This window comes from Dunckerocampus dactyliophorus, chromosome 16, assembly GCF_027744805.1.
Source record: "Dunckerocampus dactyliophorus isolate RoL2022-P2 chromosome 16, RoL_Ddac_1.1, whole genome shotgun sequence".
Lineage (NCBI taxonomy): Eukaryota > Metazoa > Chordata > Actinopteri > Syngnathiformes > Syngnathidae > Dunckerocampus > Dunckerocampus dactyliophorus.
Genome location: NC_072834.1, coordinates 1,086,061 through 1,108,592, shown reverse-complemented (window position 1 = coordinate 1,108,592; position 22,532 = coordinate 1,086,061). Strand labels below are relative to the sequence as shown.

Genomic DNA, 22,532 nt, shown 5'->3' with positions numbered 1-22,532 from the left:
TACTTTCAAAGAAGACAGCGTAGCCACTGTGTTTGTCAGTGCCGAGGTGTCCATATGAGCCACAATAGTCCGGTTCTAGCATACCGTAAATGCTCCCTGCTTCAGTTAACCTCCAGATCTCCTATAGGCGCTGGATGCGTGGCTTACAACAAGCAAATAACAAACTTTGGCATTAACAGCTGCGGCTGTAGGCAACCTCCTGAAGTTGTTTTATTCACAAAATGACTGCATTGACTACTCACTATCCATGCGCTGCCGTCGGTTGCGTTACCCTCATCGTGCTGCTGTTAACAATCAACTCGTCAGCATCGACTACGCTGTTGCTGTGTTGCGCAACTATTTTGTCTCTGCTTTCTCATTCGCTCCAAATCATTATTATAGTCAAAAAAATGAAGTCGCTTTCAACAACCTCTCTCCAATGTTTGCCCACTCCTAGGCCTGTCACGATAACCAGTACATCAAGAATAATAAATAGAAACGAACTTGATCATTTTGTCGGCTGTGTGTGTCGTGTGCTACACGATCCAATACTTTCTTGTGTATAAAACACGACCTGATGTCAATTTCAACCCTCTTGCGCGTCGTCGTTCTGTGACATGAAAAGTTTTGTGACAAAGACAATGAAATAAAGAATACAAAACAGTGCAATTTACATAAAATAACACCTCATGGTGCATTCACAACAAGTAGTTTGACCAAACTTTACACCTCATGAAACGGAAACAGCGTCTTCCGCACAGAAGTGTTTATGCAAATGAGCTGCTGTCTGCATTGACTCACAATGTGGACTTCACAACATTTCAGGGTTACTTCTCAGTTTTCTTGTCAAGACGCGGAAAATAACAAATTAAAAATCCGAAATATTGTGATTGATTGTGATTTTTATTGAAGTGTAGGTTTTGCTAAGAAACACTAGTAGATGGACTAATAGATTAGATTTTTTTGGTCTGTTTAATTTATTATGTTCTTTGTTAAAATTTAATGGCAGGGCACATATAAACAAACACTTGCATTCATACCTATGGACAATTTTAGGGTCGCCAATTAACCTAACATGCAGCGATGCCCAATGGAAATTCGAACCCAGACTGTGTGGCCAACATGCTAACCACGCGGCTCTGATAACATCAGCCCACCGATATTATCTGACATCCCGAATTATTATGCTATATATTATTATTACATTCAGGAAAAATGGTCTCAAAATAATGTCGATAATATCATTTATTGCCAATCATTTGTAGGACGATTTCTTATTGTTGTTATTGTTATTGGCAAAATTTGTTACGGGGACAGGCCTACCTACTCCCAATTAATGCCCCGTCCTATTTGAGGTTCGTTCGTATCGTTGGAGCATTTACGGTCGTCCTTAACTTTAGCCTCCACTAACTCTTGTGAGGACACACGAAAGGCAACTTACTGTTTGATTGAAAGACACATGAGAATGCTTGTGAAATAGGAATACGTTTCAAAAGCCCTTCCTAAGTCAACCTGGAGAGGCCACTGTTTTGTTCTTGTGTGTGTCTTATGAGGCCTCATCTGCTCTCTCTCTCTTGCTTCTACCATTCATTATCCTCCCCCCTCCTCCCCCCTCTTTAATCAATCAAAATGGTATTTAACGATGAATAAATGCCCCAATGTCTCTGTCTTGTTCACATAAAAAGCACTCACATGCTTTGGAGCTGGACCAACTAGGTTAACTGGGTATGTGTAATCGTTTCTTCTTGTCAATGCCGTTGTCTTTCTGTTGAACACAAGCTTTGCTCAGTGATAGATCCTCCTCTCCTCCAGGCAGGCACACAACAGCTCCATCTAAACCACTGGAGTTGATGAATTATGTTTGCATGCTGCCTCCAGGTGGCAGCATCTTCTCTGTGACTGATTTCAGTGTCTCTAATCCAAGCACCGTTTGTGAGCTCACATGTTTTTGAGGTGTAGTGAACACCTCGAGCAGCCACAATTCAGTAGGTGCTGACTTCCGACATGAGGTTATGTGTGAACGTTTGTGGATGAACTTCACGTTTGGCTTTGCTGCCGCAGCTGCAACCGTTCTGTCGTTTCCATGGATAGTTTCACGTCTGTGTTATTTGGGTCTGTCTCATCTCAAGACAATCCAGGATGCTTCCCGTACAAAAGCAGCGCCAACCAGCTTGCCTGATTAATGAAGCGATGGAGCAGAAAATCTGTTCAAGTATTCTTTGACATTCATTGTCGGGTGGGGAGATAAAAAAACAAACATTCTGTGGCCGTCATGCAGGGCTTCCCACATCTTCATTTTGTAAATAAATGTTACCCTTGGGATGTCACAGACGTTAGCATACAGTAGCTAGTCTATCAGGGGTCGTTTACTGAACGGTCGCATCACTTAAGTACCTTATTTTCTGGACTATCAAGTCACATCAGTCAAAAAATGCCTTTGGATTTGAGCGGAATGTCTTCTAAGGCGACCTGAACAGTCCAGTTGCGATCGATTGATTGGCCACACGATCTGTCCTATCTAGTCTTTCAGCATCGGGTGAAGCCTGCTCGGATGAGCAGTGAAACGTCTTCCAGGACAACCTGAACAGTCCAGTTGCGATGGATTCAATGCCCTGGGCAAGGAAGAACACTGGTTTGCACACTGTGTGTGTGTGTGTGTGTGTGTGTGTGTGTGTGTGTGTGTGTGTGTGTGTGTGTGTGTGTGTGTGTGTGTGTGTGTGTGTGTGTGCGTGTGTGTGCGTGAGGGTTCATTCTCACCCCTCTTGACAAAAAGCAGAAGAAGGGAAGCATCCCGGATGTTGACACCCACACTCGTGAGTGAGACAGTCTCAAACTGACTGTGCCCTCAACTCATTATTTTGTAGACTCAAGATGATCTGGGACAATTCCCACTTTAATTGACATGATTTTGTATTTTAAAGGGACCCGAGCCATTTCCAACACGAGTTCCCTCGTCACACGATGAGCTAAACCAGCACTCTTTGCTCTTATTTCATGCCTTCAGTGTTCATCAGTTCACACCACAAAGGTCACCTGCAAAAGGACAAGTAGTAGTAGTAGTAGTAGTAGTAGTAGTAGTAGTAGTAGTAGTAGGTACACAGAAGAAGGCACAGGCCAAAACATGACTGGGGTCCCTTTCAAATGTGCCGACTCTGTAGTTCATCTTAGCAGAGACCGCCCCTCTGACGCTCCCCCCCCCCACCTCCTCATTTACGTCCTGTGAATCCCAACGCACTCTTGTTGCCATGTCATTTTTTTTCTCCCCACATATCTTTCACGTCCACCAGCTCTGCATGCAAACCTTTACCCCCCCCCCCCCCCCCCCCTCCCCCCACGTGTAGCCACTCCACATGGATGTCCACTAACATGATGATAAACTACTGTATATCCATTCACACCCCCCCCGTTTGGATACAAACATGGCTGCATTTGTACAAGCGAAAAAGACAAAGCAAATCATGTAGTTTCTAGACTCATCCTAATTTTCCATCTGGATTCTATGCAGGATTGATATCTTTGACTTTCCTTTTCATTTTGCTTTTGGGTTTGTTGATTTCTGGTTCGTGTCTGGACAAACTATGTAGCTTTGATACTAAAAGAGGTCATTGTCTTTTTCCCATATCGCTGCGGAGAACTTTCCTTCTCCTTTCTTTGTTTCTTTCTTTCCTTTGTTTTGTTGTTGTTGATCTTGCATACGTGTCACTGATCGAAACGGAAGGTAGGTAACGCTTTGCCTACGCACGTGATCTTTATGCAGATGAGAATGTGACAAAGCACCTTAGCCTGAGTGACGTCAGTGTCTCTCTCTCTCTCTCTCTCTCTCTCTCTCTCTCTCTGTTGTTTCCAAGTGGTCTTTAAACAAGTTAATGTTCTTCATCAATTATGATTTGACTCTGAAGATTTGATTACGTTACTTGCTTAGCTTTGGGGGTTTTGTTTTGTTTTGTTTGGTTTTTTTCTGGGCCTCAAATTCATTCTGAAGTATCCCGCTCAATCTTCCTGGTTCATTTCTCTATCTGCATTTGTACTTTTATTTTGTGTTCTGATAGAATGCCTTCCTGTTTGTCCAGCATCTCTTTGTTTGTTGATGAATTAGTTCATGCGTCCTGTCATTTGCGACAGACTGGTTTCAGAACAGTTTTAAGCAGCTGTCATCCAGGTTTCTTATGATATCACTTTGTTGTTTTACTGTCGGGAGGACGGAGGCCCTTCTTACTCTTGCGGCCGTTATGACCACCTGCACATTCTCATGAGATCCAGTACAGCTGGTTGCACACATGCGAGTAACAGACTAAAAGTATCTGGTTTGACACTCAGATAACGCCGGGGTTATGCTGCTGCATCATATGCGACACAGGCTCGCTCCTCCCCCTCCGAAACCTCCTGCTAGCTTGAGGTTGACTTTTCCCTTGATTTTGGATCAACACATCACAATAAAAGCGACTATTGTACTGATTAGATTCGGCTACAGTGAAAGATAATGAACGATGATGATGACATGGGTGAGGAAGACATGTACGGCACAGCGCGAGCTGACGCTTTCAGCTTGCAAGCAAAGGCTTGCAAGTGAAAGAGATGTGCGGCTGTGCATTTTGTGCTCCTTTCCTGCGGATATGGCGCCACCCGCAGGAAGTACTAGATACAAGCAAAGTGCTCACACCAGCATGTACTTATGCTGTATGTTTCATGCTTTATTACAAATGAGTACCAACGTAAGGTAAATGAGACGGATGGAAACAACAAGCACAATCGTGCAGATTTTCCCACAAATGAAAAAAAGAATGCAATTGATTGTTATTATTATTATTATTTGGAATAGAAATCTGCAAATTTGCGAGGTCGCAAATGCAGAATTGTGAATATGCGGGGATCCACCGTACCGTAACCCCTTGTTTATCGTGGTTAATTGATCCCAGCCCCCATTTCCACAAGTACGACTCTTTATTTATAAATAAAGTATTTTCGCATATAGAGCATGGAAACCAGTTTGCAACCTTCTAAATGCAGGGGTGTGAAAAAGTGTTGGCCCCCTTCCTGATGTGTTTTTTTGCATGTTTGTCTCACTTACATGTTTCAGATCATCCAACAAATGTAAATATTAGTCAAGGACAACACAACTCAACACAAAATGCACTTTTTAAATGAAACTTTTGATTGTTAAGGGAGAAAATGATCCAAAGCTACATGTCCCTGTATGGAAAAGTGATTGCCCCTCTATTAAAACATAACTGAGGTCAATTGAGATCTATACATGTGGAAAAGGTTATAAAGCCATTTCTAAAGCTTTGGGACTCCAGCCAACCACAGTGAGAGCCATTATCCACAAATGGCCAAAACATGGAACAGTGGTGAACCTTCCCAGGAGGGGTCGGCCAACCAAAATGACCCCAAGAGCGCAGCCACGACACATCTGAGAGGTCACAAAAGACCCCACAACAACATCCAAAGAACTGCAGGCCTCACTTGCCTCAGTTAAGGTCAGTGTTCATGACTCCACCATAAGAAAGACGCTGGGCAAAAACAGCCTGCATGGAAGAGTTCCAAGACCAAAGCCACTGCTGAACAAAAACAACATTAAGGCTCATCTCCATTTTGCCAGGAAACAAGTTGATGATCCCCAACACCTTTGGGAAAATACTCTGTGGGCAACTTTTTGGAAGGTGTGTGTCCCATTACATCTGGCGTAAAACAACATAATAGCAACAGTAAAATATGGTGGTGGTAGTGTGATGGTCTTCAGGACCTGGAAGACTTGCTGTGATAAATGGAAGCATGAATTCTGCTGAAGGAGAATGTCCGGCCATCTGCTGGTGACCTCAAGCTGAGAGCAACTTGGGTTCTGCAGCAGGACAATGATCCAAAACACACCAGCAAGTCCACCTTTGAATGGATGAAGACTTTGGAGTGGTCTAGTCCAAGTCCTGTCACTGACTACTGTTTACATTTGTTTGATGGTATGAAACATTTAAGTGTGACAAACATGCAAAAACATAAATCAGGAAGGGGGCAAACACTTTTTCACTTCACTGTATGTTTTTTTAAACATTATTAGAGCATGAAATAACACCCCTACAGTCAGCTTTATACCTTCATACCTTACACCTTTATCCAGCCACCCAATATAGTAGCCATAATAAGAGAAAATAAGACATATAAGGCACAGATAAAAGTTGTGCTTGTGTGTTGTTGTAAATATGGTCGGGTGGACTGAGTGGGGGGAAGTGACATCAGGGTTTCAGAGTTGAATTTTAGCTTGGTGTGGGTTACAGCCGCAACAGTAGCCCAGGCTAGGGATTATTGCGCCTGTTGTGAGATCATTCAAACCTGCAAAAAAGACTTTTGTTCCGGCGATTAAAGTCTGGTGCTTGTGTGTCTCACCGAATCACTACTGACACCTAGTGACCAGTGCAGAATACTACATATTACAGCTTCTTTGAACACGTCTTGCCTTTTATTGATATTTGAGTTAATTTAGACATTGTTATGAAAAACTCACATGTTAGCATTAGGAGAGTGTCTTGTTCCTTTTTCACTCCCGCTTTCTGTACAGTACTTCCTGCGGCGGCTATTACCTCATCAATGTAACATTACTAACACCTCGTGACGACTGTAGAATACTATATATCACCTTTTTGAATGCATCTCCTGAATGCCATTAAATGGAATTTTTGTTTATTTTACCATTTTTATGCTTGAAAATGCTTAAAAGAATTTTAAAAAGTAATTTTCAACTACGAAAGAGCGACGATTTACTAATTAATATGTTTTAGAAGAACCACGATAGAGTGAAGCCACGAAATTGGAAGCGCGAAGTGGCGAGGGACTACTGTATCGCTGACTTATTCAGGTCAGACCACATGCTGCGACCCACAAGTACGACACCACGCAATTGTTAGAAACCAACTTGGGGACTATTGTTTGCATTGGATGGAATTACAATGTGTACGTGGTCGTAATGTTATGCCTGCTTGGTGAGTAATGCATGAGAGGCTAACTGTTCAGATTTATGATGTCTTTTGGAGCCATTTTATTGCGTGTTTACGCTCATATTTCAGTGTGTAATTTACATAATCATGTATGGTTGCCGTGGGTCTTGGGAGTTTTCATTGTCCTTTAAAATAGCGGTGGTCTTGAAAAGTTAGTTCAACCTAAAAGAAAAAGATACATTGTTGCAAAAAAGTGTATTCAGGGCCAATAAATATTTGCCATTTCAGTCCACGGTGACTGGTTTAATGTGGCAGAAGCTCCGTTTAGACATTTTAACAACAAACTCTTGCACTGCTAACAACTTGTATCAAGGCAGCTGTGAGCACAGACCGCCGTCACCGTTTAAAGCTCAAGGTCGTTTCCATGGGAACGTCTCAAACGTAAAGGAAGCGCCGCTAAATGTTGCCAGACGGACGCTTCGGAAGGTGGCTCGTGCCAGAGGAAGTACTTGGTGTGAGGGACCCCTTGCACATTGTGGTTTTCCTCTTTGTTGTCACTTCTTTTCCATTGATTTCCATGCACTGTGTCATGACTCACTGACAGGAAGGGTTTTGTGTCTTTTTCTCTTGCATTTTGTGAATCTAATGATGCACTTATGTTGCCCCACTTTTCCCTTTTCTTCATACCTTACCTACTAAAGGAGGGAATACCACTTTATTGGTAAGTGGATGTTAACCAAAAGGGAGTTAAACAAGAATAACCATTAAAAAAAAAAAAAAAAGAAAACGGGTCGCTGTTCACATCTCAGCGCTTGTCTTCAGGAAAGAGAAAAATTGAGTAGCAGATGATTTTTTTTTCTGATTCGACTGATTGAATAATTGTGATCTTTATTTTGTTCCCTCCATTTCTGTGATGTTCCGTCCAGTTGTCTTCGTTTTGTTTCATTTCTTTAAATCATTCAAATGAAAGAAGTCCTCTTTTTCTATTCTCCACTATCTGTAGCTCTTTACTTTCTGCCTCTGTTCTATTTTTTGGTTCACTTATTTTGGTATTTTTCCCCCCTCTTTTCCTTCTCCTCTTAGTTTGGTTTTGTTGTTTTGTTTTGTTTTTGCAGTTATGATTTTCTTCAACTCATTATGGTTTTGCATGCCAAGTATTGCATGCGCTGCACCATAGAGGACTATCTATCTATAAGCCTTTTGGAGAAAACTTAGATCTTTTTCTTTCTCATGTTACCTTCTTTTGGTACCGTAGCGCTCAGTCGCACGCCTGAAATCATTCTAATGCTCCTTTTCTCCTTTTTTTTTTGTCTTCTTTTTTTTTTTCTTTGTTGGTCATCATTTCTTTGCAGAAGCTCCGCCTACTGGCCCCGGGCTCAGCCAGCATCCAGTCCACTTTGCTGAAAGAACAGAAGCTCCACAGCGCCCCCAGCAGGAGTCAAGCCGCACAGACGTGGGACAAGGCCGATGCCGGGAGCGTCGACGGCAAGAGCGCGGTTGTCAGTCACAGATCAGGGAGGAGACAGAGCCAGCGAGGCCGGAACAGGAGCTCCCGCTCTCCTGCTCGCAGCAGCGACTCGGCACACTCCCAACACGACCACACTCACCGGGGGAAGACCCGGCATCAGAGAAAGTAAGAGGAACGATTGCACTTCTACGTCTTCCAGTCATTCCTTTTCTGTAAACTGATCAGCGCCACAGAGAAACTGTGCATTCACATAACCGGGGGTGTTCAACAGCAGAAATGAGAAACAGCAGACATTTTTACCAGGATAAAGTCAAAATATTAAGAGAAAAAAATGGTTTTCTAATGAGAAAAAGTTGGCATTTTACCAGAATAAACTTATAATATCATTTTAGTAACAATGTTGAATTAAAGAAAAAGATATAAAGTTACAATTACAAGAAGAAAATTTACAAGAGGGAAGCTGAAATGAAATAGTTGGAAAATAAATTTTAAAAACTGCAGAAATGGAAAAACCAGCTGTCATTTTATAGGAATAAAGTCAAAATATGAAGAGAAAACAAAAGTCGCAATTTTACAAGAATAAACTGGTATTATTATGGAAAAAACATCATTTTTAGTAGCATGCCACCTACATTACAAAGGTGAAATGCAGTTTTTTCTTGAGCTATTTATAGCTTCTTAGCATATCTCCAAGTGTTGGTTTACTAAATATCAAAGTGGTCCTTGCGTCCTTTCTTTTTTCAGTATGTGGCCCTCGCTGGAAAAAGTTTGGACACCCCTGACATACACGCACACAATGTGAACATCAGTCAGTCCATTCACGTACCAGCCATTTTTCAATGTAATTGGCAGCCATCATGGGGACAACAAAACAGGTTGAATGTAGAATTTGTGGTTACTGATGAGGTGTTTTCCACAATAATCCTCGTGGAATGCAGTGATCACGGTATAGCGTCACGCTGGTGAGAGATTTGCCGTCTTCCTCAGGATAAAAAGCAGCCGTTCCTCCAAGCGTCACCGCCGCTCCGGTCGAGGTCAGGCCCACCACCGCAGCCCATCAGCATCTTCGGGCCGCCACTCGCACACGTCCGGGAGAAAGAAGGAGGCGTCACGAAGCAAACAGAACGCGAGGCAGCGCAGCAGCTCTTGGAGCAGCGAACACTCCTCCTGTGCCCACAGGGGCCGGGGCCCCAGCAAGACCAAGTCTCCTCACGCCAGACAGAACGCCTCCAGGTGAGCGCGCCCCGGCCGAGATTTTATTCCTCTTGTGTCGCCTGCTCTGACCAGGTTCTGTGTGCCGCACAGAGAGAGGGACAGCCAGAACCGCTGCGACAGCGACACCGACAGCCGGGCCCGACGCCGCTCTCGGAGTTACTCGCCCATTCGCAAACGGAGGAGAGATTCACCCAGTTTCATGGAGGCTCGCAGGATTACCAGGTAAGATGAACAACCTACTTGCTGGTTGAACTTTGAGGATTGTTGACTGCTTTTGTTTGACCCGCAGTATACCGTATACACGCTACCGTATATGCTGTACGTACAGTATATTCTCCATATGCGCAACACCTACAACTTTAATATTCATTTAAAACGTTAACAGGCAAATTCATCGTGAGCTGCAGTGTATTATTACTGACTTTGTGCGGTAACACAAAGCTAGGATGTTTTAGCGTAGCTATGACTTCATTCTCCTAATATTCTCTCTTTATTCTTGAAAAATGACAGCTTTTTTCCCCATTTTTGCTGTTTTATTAAAAAAACATTTTGAATGAAATAGAAAAACGTACAATGGCCATGAATGGCCCCCGGACCACACTTTGGACACCCCTGAGTTAGTCACACAAGCTTTTATTGCAGGTTTGAATTCTCTCGCAACAGGCACAGTAATTCCTAACATGGGCCACTGTTGCACACCAACTCCAAGCTAAAACTCAACTCTGAACCACGACATCACTTCCTGTCCGCCTCTCACTCAGCTCCCCGGCACATATTTACAGCCACACACAAGCAAGAGTCTTACTTACATCTTAAATGGCTTATTTTCTCTTATTATGTCTACTATTTTGGGTAATAGGAGTGTTAAGGTGACTATAGGGGTGTTATTTCATGTCTAGAGGGCTCTTATGATGTCAAAAACAATATTTAGAAGGTCATAAACTAGTAGGGATGTCTCGATCCAGTTTGGCTTCCGATCTGATGCAATCCGATCCGGTTTTGTTACAAACATGAATTTGTGGAATTGAATATGGTTATGAAAATATAAAAAATAATGCAAGCAAAGTAGTGTTGAATGTACTTTTTTATTCCACAGCATGACCAACAATATTGTTTGGCTTTTGTTCCAAGCCTCTGTGAGTCAGGTCCCTAACCCAATGAAGACCACCCAATAAAGGATATAATTGGAAAAAATGGGCGTGCAAAATACGTTTAGGGTAGGACTGATCATTTGACATCGTTATAGATCCATTTGTTGTGTGATTTAGAATTGCATTTTTAGTAGTAATTTATTAGTAATATATATATATATATATATATATATATATATATATATATATAGTAATTTATTGACGATCCCTAGTATAAACAAGCAGCGGTTACAGCGGCATTGGCGAGCCAGATTATGTAGGTGACCAAGGATGACCATGTTGCTCCGCCACTGTACAGCGGCACTTCTTGTGTGAGCTCCCCGCACCATGACAAAGCCGTCCGGGCACGGTGATGTTGAAGTACCGTTGTAGCTACGGAGCCCAATATCCGACGTCCAACGTGAAACTAACGTCACCATGGTACACGGCGGACATGTCTGCATGGGGGTGTTGCCTTTTCTTCTTCTTGCGGGTGGCGGGAGCCGAGTGGCAACCGGCTTTGAGGCGCATTACCGCACCTACCGTGTTGGAGTGCGGCTCAGAGTTCGTGGCAGTTCGTGGCAGAAGCCGATATTATCAATCTTCAAAATGCAGCGGATCGGCAGCCGATTCCGATGCTGAAGATGGGATCGGGACATCCCTACTAACTATGAAAATATTCCATTTCTGAACAAGGAGTTCACTTATCACGGTCGGGTCTGGAATCAGTCACCCGCGCTAAACGAGAGATTATTGTAGTTCTCTTCTATTCTTTTTATTCATAAGAAAGAATCGTGATCTATCTTGACGTCCTGAGGACGGATGACGTTGGACATTGTCTCCCTCATTATCCTACACAAACTTGCTTGCATTTGGTTGCAACTTTGGTTGGGTTTCTTTTTGGCGTCAAATAAACTGCCACCCTTAGGAATGACAAAGGTGAAATGTGCTGTCATCTTCCACTCCAGCTCTTTAAGGTTCTGACGCCAAGACAACGGGATGCGGCTGAGCTGCAGCCTGGTTACCGTGGCAACTGTTGCCAGACAGCAGGACCCTGCCAGTCTGACTCCTGATGCTTGACTGAGCAGTAAAACACCCCGAGAGTAAACCTGACTTTGTTCCTGTTTCTCCTCCTCTTCCTCCACATCCTTCCTGAAAGTCACAGCAACTCTCAAACTCCGCCCACTCACTAATGTAACACACAGCCGGGGGCTACCAAGGCTCTTTGCCCTGCTTGCGTGGAGGACACCAGGCTAGACTTGTCACTTGTAGTATGCCTTGATGGCGTTCATCACTAACCACACTGTTCTTATCTGTGGGAGGGACGTTCTTTTGGGTGCTAACCACTAATTACCTTCCAGGAAGTGCTTCCAGAGTGGCTATTAACAAGGCAATCCATGCGCTTAAACTAACGACATTCTCTGGTGTGAGTGTGTGTGTGCTGGCACATCTCTTTAACCCACTTACCGTATTACTGTCCTGATTATCTCAACAATGACCTTGACCTCACCGTCTTGTCTCCCCCACCCCCACCCCAGCGCGCGGAAACGCCCCATCCCCTACTACCGGCCCAGCCCTTCATCGTCCAGCTACGACAGCAGTCCCTCGCGCTCCAGCCGCAGTCGGAGTCGCAGCTACAGCAGCTACAGCCGCAGCCGCAGCAGGAGCAGGAGCCGCAGCAGGAGCAGGAGTCGGAGTCGAAGTCGGAGCTGGAGCCGCAGCCGGAGTCAGAGCTGGAGTCGGAGCAGGAGTCGCTCTCGAAGTCACCGCAGCTACTCCAGCCACAGCAGCTACGGCAGCCCTGGCTTCTAACAGAGGAGATGCAACACAGAAGACTGCAATCGGGTTTGTGACGCATTCCAGTCCGGTCCGAACCCCTTTCATCCCAGACTTGTCTCTCCACTGCAGTCCGTTGCTCTCGTTTGATAGAACACAGCACATACGTACGAGACCAACATGACTCGTAGTCATGTTATCGTTTGGACAGCGGGTATCTTTTAGCTGGAAACGACACAGGAGATGTCTAACGAGAGCTTTCTTCAGCGATTTACAAATCTAATACATTCTTATTTCATATATTTGGCATATTTTCACCCCCCAAAAAATCCAAATTCTCAGGCATTTCCCTTTTTTAAACATATAATGGTCCAGGAGTGTCCAAACTTTTTCTACCGAGGGCGGCGTCCAGAAAAATGTAAGCACGCTGGGGTCCAACCAGTCCAATGTAATGCGGGGCTATGCTGGAGCCTATCCCAGCTGACATGCTGGAGCCTATTCTAGCTGGCATGCTGGAGCCTATCCCGGCTGACTTAGGGCGAGAGGCGGGGTACACCCTGGACTGGTGTCCAGCCAATGGCAGGGCACATGTAGACCAACACATTCATACCTGTGGACAATTGAGTCACCAATGAACCTAATGTGCATGTTTTTGGAAAAACAGACGTGTGGAAGCGGAGATTCGAACCCTGTGGGGCCAATCAGAAAAACAAGCCCCCTGGCCACACTTTGGACACCCCTGGAATACAGCGGGTGGGCCAGAAAAAGGATTTACCATAACACACCCAGGATATGCATGGAGGATGGGGTGAGGAGCGAACCATGTGTCAAAAGTAGACATTTTTACGGGCCGTTTTTCGCCATTCCCTGGTGGCCCCGAAGTGTAACCCCCCATGAAAATTGTCTTCTAGCCTCTTCCAGCTAAAAGATACCGTTGAACACGTGAAAAATAAGTTTCACAAAAAGCATGAGGATTCATTAACTGTGAGTCGGCACACGTCAAGCATTGATGTGCCAGAGCCCGCTGAACAACACTTGCTGTCTGTCCGCACTTTCTTGACCTTCTTCCACAAGGCAACCAAAAATGAAATTGAGAGTAAATGACAAGTTGAACATAGAAATATGTACGTATTTATACATTAACAGTAGGTGCTGTGAAAAAGACACATCATAGGAACATAAAGACCTTCACTTCCTGGAAGCATCGAGATTCATGTAAGTATCAGAGGACTCAACAGGAAGCAGAGGGGGAAGAGCTTTTTATGCTTCCAGTGGCGTTGTATAGGTTTGAGTGTATAGATGGCTTTGGAAACTATGCACTGTATATTCCATTTAGCTCCAAGAGTCACGGTGACGTCGCATGATGCATCGAAAAGGACGTGTCGCTGCCAGGGCGCGTTCACGCTTGCCAGGTTCGCTTTGGTTAAAGCCAAATCCGGACACTGGTGCGCACCAGAAGCCTGGCGCGGTTCGGTTTGGTTCACTTGAGCTGACAAGTGAACGCTGTACGGACCAAATGACTGCAAAGGCATTCGTAAATGACAAATATGTAAGAGAAAAAGTACTGGAGGCGTCTCTCTGCTGTGCTCTTTAAAGGCGCAGGATGCAGTGGGTCCCCGCATATTCGCCATCTGTTCATTTTTGGTTAAAAGAAGCAAAAAAACATTGAAAAACCTTTTTCCTCTGGAAATAAGCCGTTTTGTCCGCATATCTCAAACATACGTTGTTGGAAAGCCCACGTTTTTTTATCGGCCGTGGACACGTTTCAAAAATACAGTTAAACAAGAAAACTAACAAAAACAATAACAGAAGTGTAAGAAAGTACAAAATATTACAATAAAGTCATCTGGGATCTGCTGTATTTCAGACAAAATAGACAGAATATAAAAATAACCGTTTTGGTTTGGAATATGCGTCATGTTCTTTTTGCCCCTTGATGAAAACACCTGCGTGAACACGAAGTCAACCGCGCCAAGTCTGTTTTTGTTTTGTTTTGTTGGACCGAACCACAAGTGTGAATGCGGCTCATCCATGCGCAGGTGAATTAGTCACAAGGTGTTATTTGTTACTTTAACGCTGCCCCGTTGAACACATCTGCCGATGTCCTTCATTTCCGGACGTGTGTGTGCAAGATGATGGCGCTGTGCAGGGAAACTTGCTGCAAAATGCTCCATGCACATGTTTTTTTTGTGAATGCACTGTATTATTTATTTATTGATAGAATTATTTATGTATCGTCTATTTATTATCAGGTATTTATTATTTGTTGACAAAGCGAGTTGAATCATGCTTTGAGGTTCAGTCTTTCCATGTGGACGTGTGCCGTACGTGTCCATGGCGCATTCATGTTGAATGAAGGCTGGCTGAACGTTTCACTCTTGTGTGTTTACCGTGAGTACGGAAGCGACCCCTGACCCCTGACCCCTGACTGATGTTTAAGGATACGGTATCTCAGTGGAGTAAAGAAGAACGCATATGAGTGAACTGTGTGTTTCCAAGGAGACCATAGGAGAGTATGCGGGCTAAAGTATTGTCAGTGTTGTGGGGAAAGCGGTCAATGCTCCAGCCCGACCGATATGGGATTTTTGGGGCATTATATCAAAAACAACGAAATAGCTTACTTGGAACAGTTGCATATGTCTTTATTCCACATTAAAAGGCTGTACAACAGTCTGGACGTGTGCATTAACAGTTGCATCTGTCTTTGTTTACCTCACAGAGGTGCGACTTACACGATGTTAAAACATTGGAATACGCTCTGTAAAACCAGCGTGGAAAAACTACAATGTTCTCCTTGACGGGCCCTGACGGCGTGTTTCCGCAAGGACGTTGGTGACTCTCATGGGGCTTTCAAGCGTAGCGTTGCATTGTTTTACAAAGTCGCAGTCGTCTTCTCTGCTGCGGCCGAGCGAGTGAGACAGACAGGAAGAGCTGCACACAGGAACGCAGTGACGGACTTTCCACCCACCCAGCTCCAAAAGTTAACATATCAGCTACACATTCGCCAACGATGAATCTGTGACGCGCCGTAATCGGTTGAGCTCTAGTCGATCCAGGATGTAACTACACTAGGTCCCCAACTTACGAACACCCGACTAGCGAACACTCGCCGATACGAACACAAGCCGACTGGTTTATATTTTATTTTATTTTGCCTTGTAGTGCTTAGGAATCAGTCTTTATACTGCTACTGTACATGCTTGACCAGTAGAGGGCACTGTGACACTGCTAATGGGACCAAGAGGCAGCCTTAGCGCTAATGAGACCAACAGACGCTGGGCAGAGAAAGCTTCCGGTAAAGCTAGGAAAGTTAAGTTTTAGCTGGATGATACAACCCAGACCACTCCTCTTCAAAGGTAAATAACATTTATCATTACCTATTATTATATCACTTTTATTATTGTTTTTTTCATGAATTATCCTGGTTTAATATTACTACTGCATCCAAACTCATATTTACATACATACATATATACTGTATATGTAAACACGTACATGTAGTACCTATATCATTGCTAATATTACCTTTTGTTTCGACTTAAGAACGATTCAACTTAAGAACGGTCGTCTGGAACCAATTGTGTTCGCTAGTTGGGGTCTTAGTGTACTTGGATTGGAGCCTCGAGAAAGTGCACTAGCTTCACCGAGACCCCACCAGGATTCCATCATGTCTCGTCGACGTTTCTCCAGACAAACACGGTCAGGGTCCACCTCAAGTCTTCCTAACGTGTGCAGTAGGTCATCACGTCCCACCTTATTGTTGCACATTGTGGCATTACCGCTAGAGTCCATCCTCTAAAAATGATAGCCCTGCAAACCTGCTGATTTATTCCAAGTATAGCACTGCCCCCCCTTTGGTCCACCGGGTCCTTCTTTGTAGTGTACACGTTAATGTTCCTGACAATAAACTGAAAGAAATGGCCAAAAGAAATTCACTTGCTGTTTTTCCCTGTAAGAGGATATGGTTGTACTGTGTGTGTGTGTGTGTGTGTGTGCGTGTGCGTGTGCGTGTGCGTGTGTGCGTGTGTGTGTGCGTGTGCGTGTGCGTGTGTGTGTGTGTGCGTGTGTGTGCTTACAAGCTTGCTTGATAAAAACGGTCCACAATGTTTAAGAGTAAGAAGCAGACTGGCGTTCTATCCATTCATTAGTCCAGTTGGCGCCACTATGAGGCCCACAGAGTGAAAATGCAAGGATGCAAGATTGAAAGGATGCAAGGATGCAAGGACCACTTTGATAGTTTTGAACTGCGGCCTTTGCTTTTTTTGTCCCATTTGTTTTTTTGTTTTTTCAAGTATTTCAACTTTCTGCTGAAATATTCTTCATAAATGTTCTTTTCATAATATTATGAGCGTATTCCCATAATATTTTGCTTTTATTCGCATATTATAATTTTTTTCTCCAACCTACATTTCCAAAAATTACAACTTAATTTCGTTTTGTTTGTTTCACTAAATAATATGACTTTAAAAATAAATACATATATAAATAAATAACACATTTGTCTTTAATATTGAAATTCTATGCTACTAAAATGACATTCATTTTCCTTGTAATATTGCCAGTTTATTCTTGTGAAATTGCAACTTTTTTTCTGGTTACAACACGAAATTTTTTCTCTTGAAAATGTTCTTTTCGGAATATTTTGACTTTATTCCCATATTCTAACTTTTTAACCCAACCTGATAAATAAATAAATAAATAAATGTTTGTTTCAACATGATTTCAACATTATGCTACTTGAAAGATTTCATCTTCGGCGCGTGATCCAAGATGGCAGCATAAACAAACCGGACGGTATTTCTCAAGCCAAAGCAAAATCTTAGCAAAAATTTGGGATGTTAACCGGAACACGTGCTAACCGGGGCGGTTGTTAACCAAGGTACCGTTGTATTATGAAAAACTGCGATAGGGTGAAGCTGCAAAATTCGAAGCGCGAAGTGGCGAGGGACGACTGTGTGTATATTTTTTTAAAAAGCAGGCATTGGCGGGCGAGCAAACGAAAGAAAAAAGTGGCCAAACGTGAGCGTTGCTGTTTGCATGTTTGGAAGACTGCAAGGCAAAGTGAATTTGTGTTGGTTTCCAAGCACGTCTCTGTAATGATGTTGTGTAATGTAAGCTAACCCCTGCCAGACTTCCCAGCAGCCTTCTGGATTCTTCTCCTGGATATTTGGACCGTCCACAAAGGAGGGAGGGGTGGATGATATGCGGCAGGGAGGTTTAACAGTGCACTGGTCAGCTGTCATTCGGGGAGGGCCTTCCTGTCGGATTCCATTGCAGTGCGAGTAGTCTGCTCCAAATAGACATTCTGGTAGCTTCCATGAGTGTGTGTGCAGGGGGGGCTGAGTTGAAAGGGGTGGTGTTGCTGTATAAATAGGAGGCAGGCTGCATGTTGAGGGGAACTTTCTCAGAGAGACCAAAGGGCACCAGCAGCAGCAGCCACCATGGCAGAGAGACGTATTCCTTTCACCCTGCTCCGCACCCCAAGCTGGGACCCCTTCCGCGACTGGAACCCGACCAGCCGCATCTTCGACCAGACCTTCGGCATGCCCGCCACCCTGGAGGACTTCCCCTGCACCCACTGGCCGGGCTACATGCGGCCCTCCTTGCTGCCGGCAGAGATGGGCGCCATGATGTACCCGGGCGCCGTGATGGCCCAGCAGGCTCGCGCCCTGTCCCGCCAGGTGAGCAGCGGCATGTCGGAGATCAAGCAGACCCAAGACAACTGGAAGGTGTCTCTGGACGTCAACCATTTCTCACCTGAAGAGCTGGTGGTCAAGACCAAGGATGGTGTGGTGGAAATTACCGGTGAGGCCTCACTTCCTGTTTGGACTGTTTGTCTACTCGGTTCGTTCTCAGGGTGTAAGTTAGTTAGGCTTTGCATTGGGGTTAGGGATAGAGTTAGCTTTAGGGTTAGTTTTATTCTTAGGGTTTGTGTTGGGGTTAGGCGTAGGGCTAGACACAACACAAAGGGTTAGGGTTAGGGCTGGAATCAGGGTTTTGGGGTTAGCATTAGGATTAGGCTTGGGGTTAATGTTAGGGTTTGGTTAGCAAGTTAAATCAAAAATGTGGTCGCGTTACCCAACATGTTCAAGTAGTAATGTAAATTTATTTAATCTGTTAGTCTCTCCTATCAATATTATATCGTATTATCACATATTCAAGTACTAGAATACAGAAAAAGACAAATCAAATTGTGCTTAAATGATGAATACAACAATGATGTGTATCAATTGCAGAATACATTGATAACCACTCCATGCAATGAAATAAGACAACTGAATGTAGAATACCACAATCACATGGCCAACTGTTCATTATTTCACATTTCATGTATAGCTTCATACTGAATCAGAAACCTTTTTAAAAATATATTCATCATTAATATGTTTGTACTTACATTAGACTGTATCGCTCCGTAGAAAATATATATAGAAATATTTCTATCATTTGTTATATTGTGTGGAATATTATATGAATTATAATGATATATAAATATACATATTGTGTGTTTTATTTATTTTAATCAAATTAAATGTTTTAATGGATTTTATATTATTATTTACTCCACATTATATTATTGTTTATATATGTATATACTGTATATAATAACTAATATGTGATATGAATGAGGTGCAGCTAAGCTCCAAAGTGAAAAGGAGCAAAAGAGAAAGCGTTGCAGCTCCATAATAACGTGGAACAATGCAGTGCTGTTTTCCAGTGCTGGTGGGGGGTGTGGGCTTTTTGGATGAACGCCTGCTCAGTAGAACAACTTCCCAGTGCAACACGTGGGAGTGGGCCAGAGTTCTCGGTCGCTGATATCACGAATGTTTTCCTGATTTTTTAACACATTCTTTGGGTGTCGGCGTCAGCGCTTGAACAGGACAGCTGGGTCTTATTCAGGATGTGACCGCTGACTGCCTGTGGACAGCCTGCACTTCGTTTGGCCGAGATACCATAAGCAGAGCTCAGGGGTTCCACTCCGGTGGAATTTGCAACCCCCCGTTCTCTTGTGTCAAAGCAAACAAATCTAATCCGCTTTCGTTGTGCACATGCATCACAATGCAACAGCGCTTCAGTCACTTTTGGGTAAGTAGTGAGTCTAAATGTGGCGGCGTCGCACTCAAACTGTTGGGACCGACAGCTTTTATCTGCTGTTACCACAACAAACACGTCGTAGCCAAGCATCTCAGCACCTATGAGAAGCTAACAGTCTAACTGTGTTTGCTGAGGCTCCCTCGGGAGGGCCATGGCCCTGCGTGGAAAGATGCGCAAGATGAAAATAGCACCACAAAGGCCCCCAAACCCAAAATAGCACCCACGCTGAAATGTGCATTCCCACCTGTATCAGACACTTTTAATACGTGACATGACGTATCAAAGCTTCATCAATGAAAGTAAACTGGAAATCATACGTGTGTGTTTAGTTAGCAAGTGGCCGATGCAGCAGCTACAATCTCCAAACTAGACTTAGAAAGCATTGCGTGACAAAAGTGCTCTGTATCATTCGATTAGTGCGAACTGAACTGCATCACAAGCTCAACTCAATGAATTATTGCGGCCACTAGGTGTCGCCAAAAAATCCACCACCCCACTTGAACTTATGTTCAATTACGTAGATGGTTTGATACATAAGTCGCACCTGACTATCAGTCGCAGGACCTGCCAAACTACTGAAAAAGTGTGATTAATAGCCTGGAAAATACGTTACCTCAGAGTGACAGAATGCATATGGATTTTTCTTCCTGTCCACAGGCAAGCATGAGGAGCGCAAGGACGAGCATGGTTTTGTATCCAGATGTTTCACCAGGAAATACACGTAAGTGTTTCATGCAAGCTGATGCCATGCTTGTCGATGAAAGGAACATATCGGAATATACTAAGTACGTTAATAAAATACTCAATAAAGTTGACTGGGGGATGCCGTTATTTGGCAAAGACACTTTATTCATTGCATACACCAGGGGGGGTCCAAAGTGCGGCCTGCTGCTCTTTTTTTTATTTTATAAAAAAATGTTACATTTTTTTACTTTTTAAAAAAAATTGTTTTACAAATGTTCTATTTGTAAAACCACGCTATATATCCAGCATTTTTATTTTTAAAAATATACAGTGTTTTGTATTTTTTTTTAAATTTTTTTTACAAAAACTACCAAATTAAAAGTTACATATGAAAATAAAAAAATGAAAATGTATATGTTACATAAATATCTCTCTCTCTCTCTCTACATACATATATACATATATATATATATATATAGATAGATAGATAGATAGATAGATAGATAGATACAGTATATATATAGAGATAGATAGATAGATAGATAGATAGATAGATAGATAGATAGATAGATAGATAGATAGATACAGTATATATATAGAGATAGATAGATAGATAGATAGATAGATAGATAGATAGATAGATAGATGATAGATAGATAGATAGATACAGTATATATATATATAGATAGATAGATAAATAGATAGATAGATAGATAGATAGATACAGTATATATATAGAGATAGATAGATAGATAGATAGATAGATACAGTATATATATAGAGATAGATAGATAGATAGATAGATAGATAGATAGATAGATAGATATATATATAGATAGATAGATAAATAGATAGATAGATAGATAGATAGATAGATACAGTATATATATAGAGATAGATAGATAGATAGATAGATAGATCACATCCTTTCATTTTTATATGTAACAGTTTTCTTACAAATGAACTTTTGAACAATTTTTTTTTACTGTATATATATATATATATATATAATGTATATATATATACTGTATAATGATAGACAAAAATATGTATATATTAGGGGTGCAACGATACACAAAATTCACGGTTCGGTTCGATACGTTTGTGTTACGGTTCAATATTTTTTTGATACAAAAAATAAATTATGTTGGCTTTTTTCGTTTGAATTTGATTGAAATTGCCAACATTTTTCTCCTTTTTCAACATTTCCAGCATGGTGTGAATGTGGGACGCGGAGCTCAGTGGCTCCGTGCTTGACATTACAACCTAAGCCAGAGCAGTCGATAGCAGATACACTGAGCTTTCAGAAGTTGATCAAATAAATGTGAAACTGCGTATTGTTCAATACGGGGGTCACGGTTCGGTACAGATACACGTATTGTTACACCCCTAGTATCTATCAGATAAATATATCTAAGTCATAAATATATAAATGGCCTGTGGGTTTTCAGTACGTGGCCCTCGGCAGACACCCTGGCATACACGAATGTGCTTTATTAGATTTTAAAAAAGAGAATACACACATATTCTGCAAATGACCAACTTAATTTCTTCCTAAATTGTCTTTTGCAAGTGTCCTTGCTTTAGTAGAGGACGAAACGCACGCCTTTCATGAAGCTCTGTTCCTTGAACTGGCTTGCGCTAAAAAGCCATACGCCATCCACTTCCTGTGGCTTTGCTGCCATCTAGCGGCCACACTGTCAATTACCCAAGCATAGTGACCCTTTGGTCCTCGTTGGAGCTTAATGATGCCTATCCCCCTGCAGCCTCCCCGCCAGCGCCAACGTGGAGAAGGTGACGTCCTCCCTGTCACCCGATGGCGTGCTGACAGTGGAGGCCCCGCTCGCCAAGCCGGCCATCGAGGCTGCCGAGACCGCCATACCCGTCACGGTGGACAGCAAAAGCGGGGCGGTGAAGAAATAGGAGGCTCGCACACAAACGCACGCATGCAAATAAGCTTTTTTAAATGGCAACAAAGAGCTGAGCAGAGAGCACGTTGTTTTATGTCTGTCATTGTTCTCCTTAGCGTTTCTACTCCTCTCCTGTCACGCTGCGTCTCACTGACACCCAAAAAGCACAACAATGCCTGATGGAAGCCTGCAAATAGACTTGTTTTATCCTCTTTTAGGAACGAGAAAGTAACGCAGCAAACCAAGAATAAAGATGGAATGACCTACCAGTCTCTAGTTTTACCTCCTTTACTGTATTTGTACTCTTTTAGCTTCATAAACCACCACTTTTTGTTTTGTTTCTTTTTTA

The 22,532-nt window shown here is 42.9% G+C and overlaps 2 protein-coding genes across 4 annotated transcripts in view; both read left to right on the top strand.

The window, feature by feature from the left end:
• The window catches only part of srrm3 (serine/arginine repetitive matrix 3), a 65,328-nt gene extending 47,752 nt beyond the window's left edge, over positions 1–17,576 (top strand). For 2 of the 3 annotated variants that reach the window (XM_054754335.1, XM_054754337.1), the window contains 4 exons: positions 8,258–8,538; positions 9,361–9,606; positions 9,679–9,810; positions 12,257–17,576. In XM_054754335.1, the coding sequence (XP_054610310.1) occupies positions 8,258–8,538; positions 9,361–9,606; positions 9,679–9,810; positions 12,257–12,530 (933 nt within the window). In that variant the 3' untranslated portion in view covers positions 12,531–17,576. The remainder of the gene's footprint in view (positions 1–8,257; positions 8,539–9,360; positions 9,607–9,678; positions 9,811–12,256) is intronic. The other variant, XM_054754336.1, reaches the window with a different exon arrangement.
• Positions 17,577–17,776: 200 nt separating this feature from the next.
• On the top strand, positions 17,777–22,452 carry hspb1 (heat shock protein, alpha-crystallin-related, 1). Its single transcript, XM_054754338.1, has 3 exons — positions 17,777–18,299; positions 20,247–20,310; positions 22,040–22,452. Exons 1-3 carry the CDS (start codon positions 17,936–17,938, stop codon positions 22,194–22,196), a joined length of 585 nt encoding a protein of 194 aa, XP_054610313.1. The 5' UTR covers positions 17,777–17,935; the 3' UTR covers positions 22,197–22,452.
• Positions 22,453–22,532: the final 80 nt, after the last annotated feature.

Bases quoted from the DNA above. Each gene is read 5' to 3' on its own strand.
- hspb1 (XM_054754338.1), top strand. From the start codon at position 17,936: ATGGCAGAGAGACGTATTCCTTTCACCCTGCTCCGCACCCCAAGCTGG. The intron at 18,300-20,246 runs GTGAGGCCTCAC...TCCTGTCCACAG, and splicing joins TGGTGTGGTGGAAATTACCG to GCAAGCATGAGGAGCGCAAG. The intron at 20,311-22,039 runs GTAAGTGTTTCA...ATCCCCCTGCAG, and splicing joins TGTTTCACCAGGAAATACAC to CCTCCCCGCCAGCGCCAACG.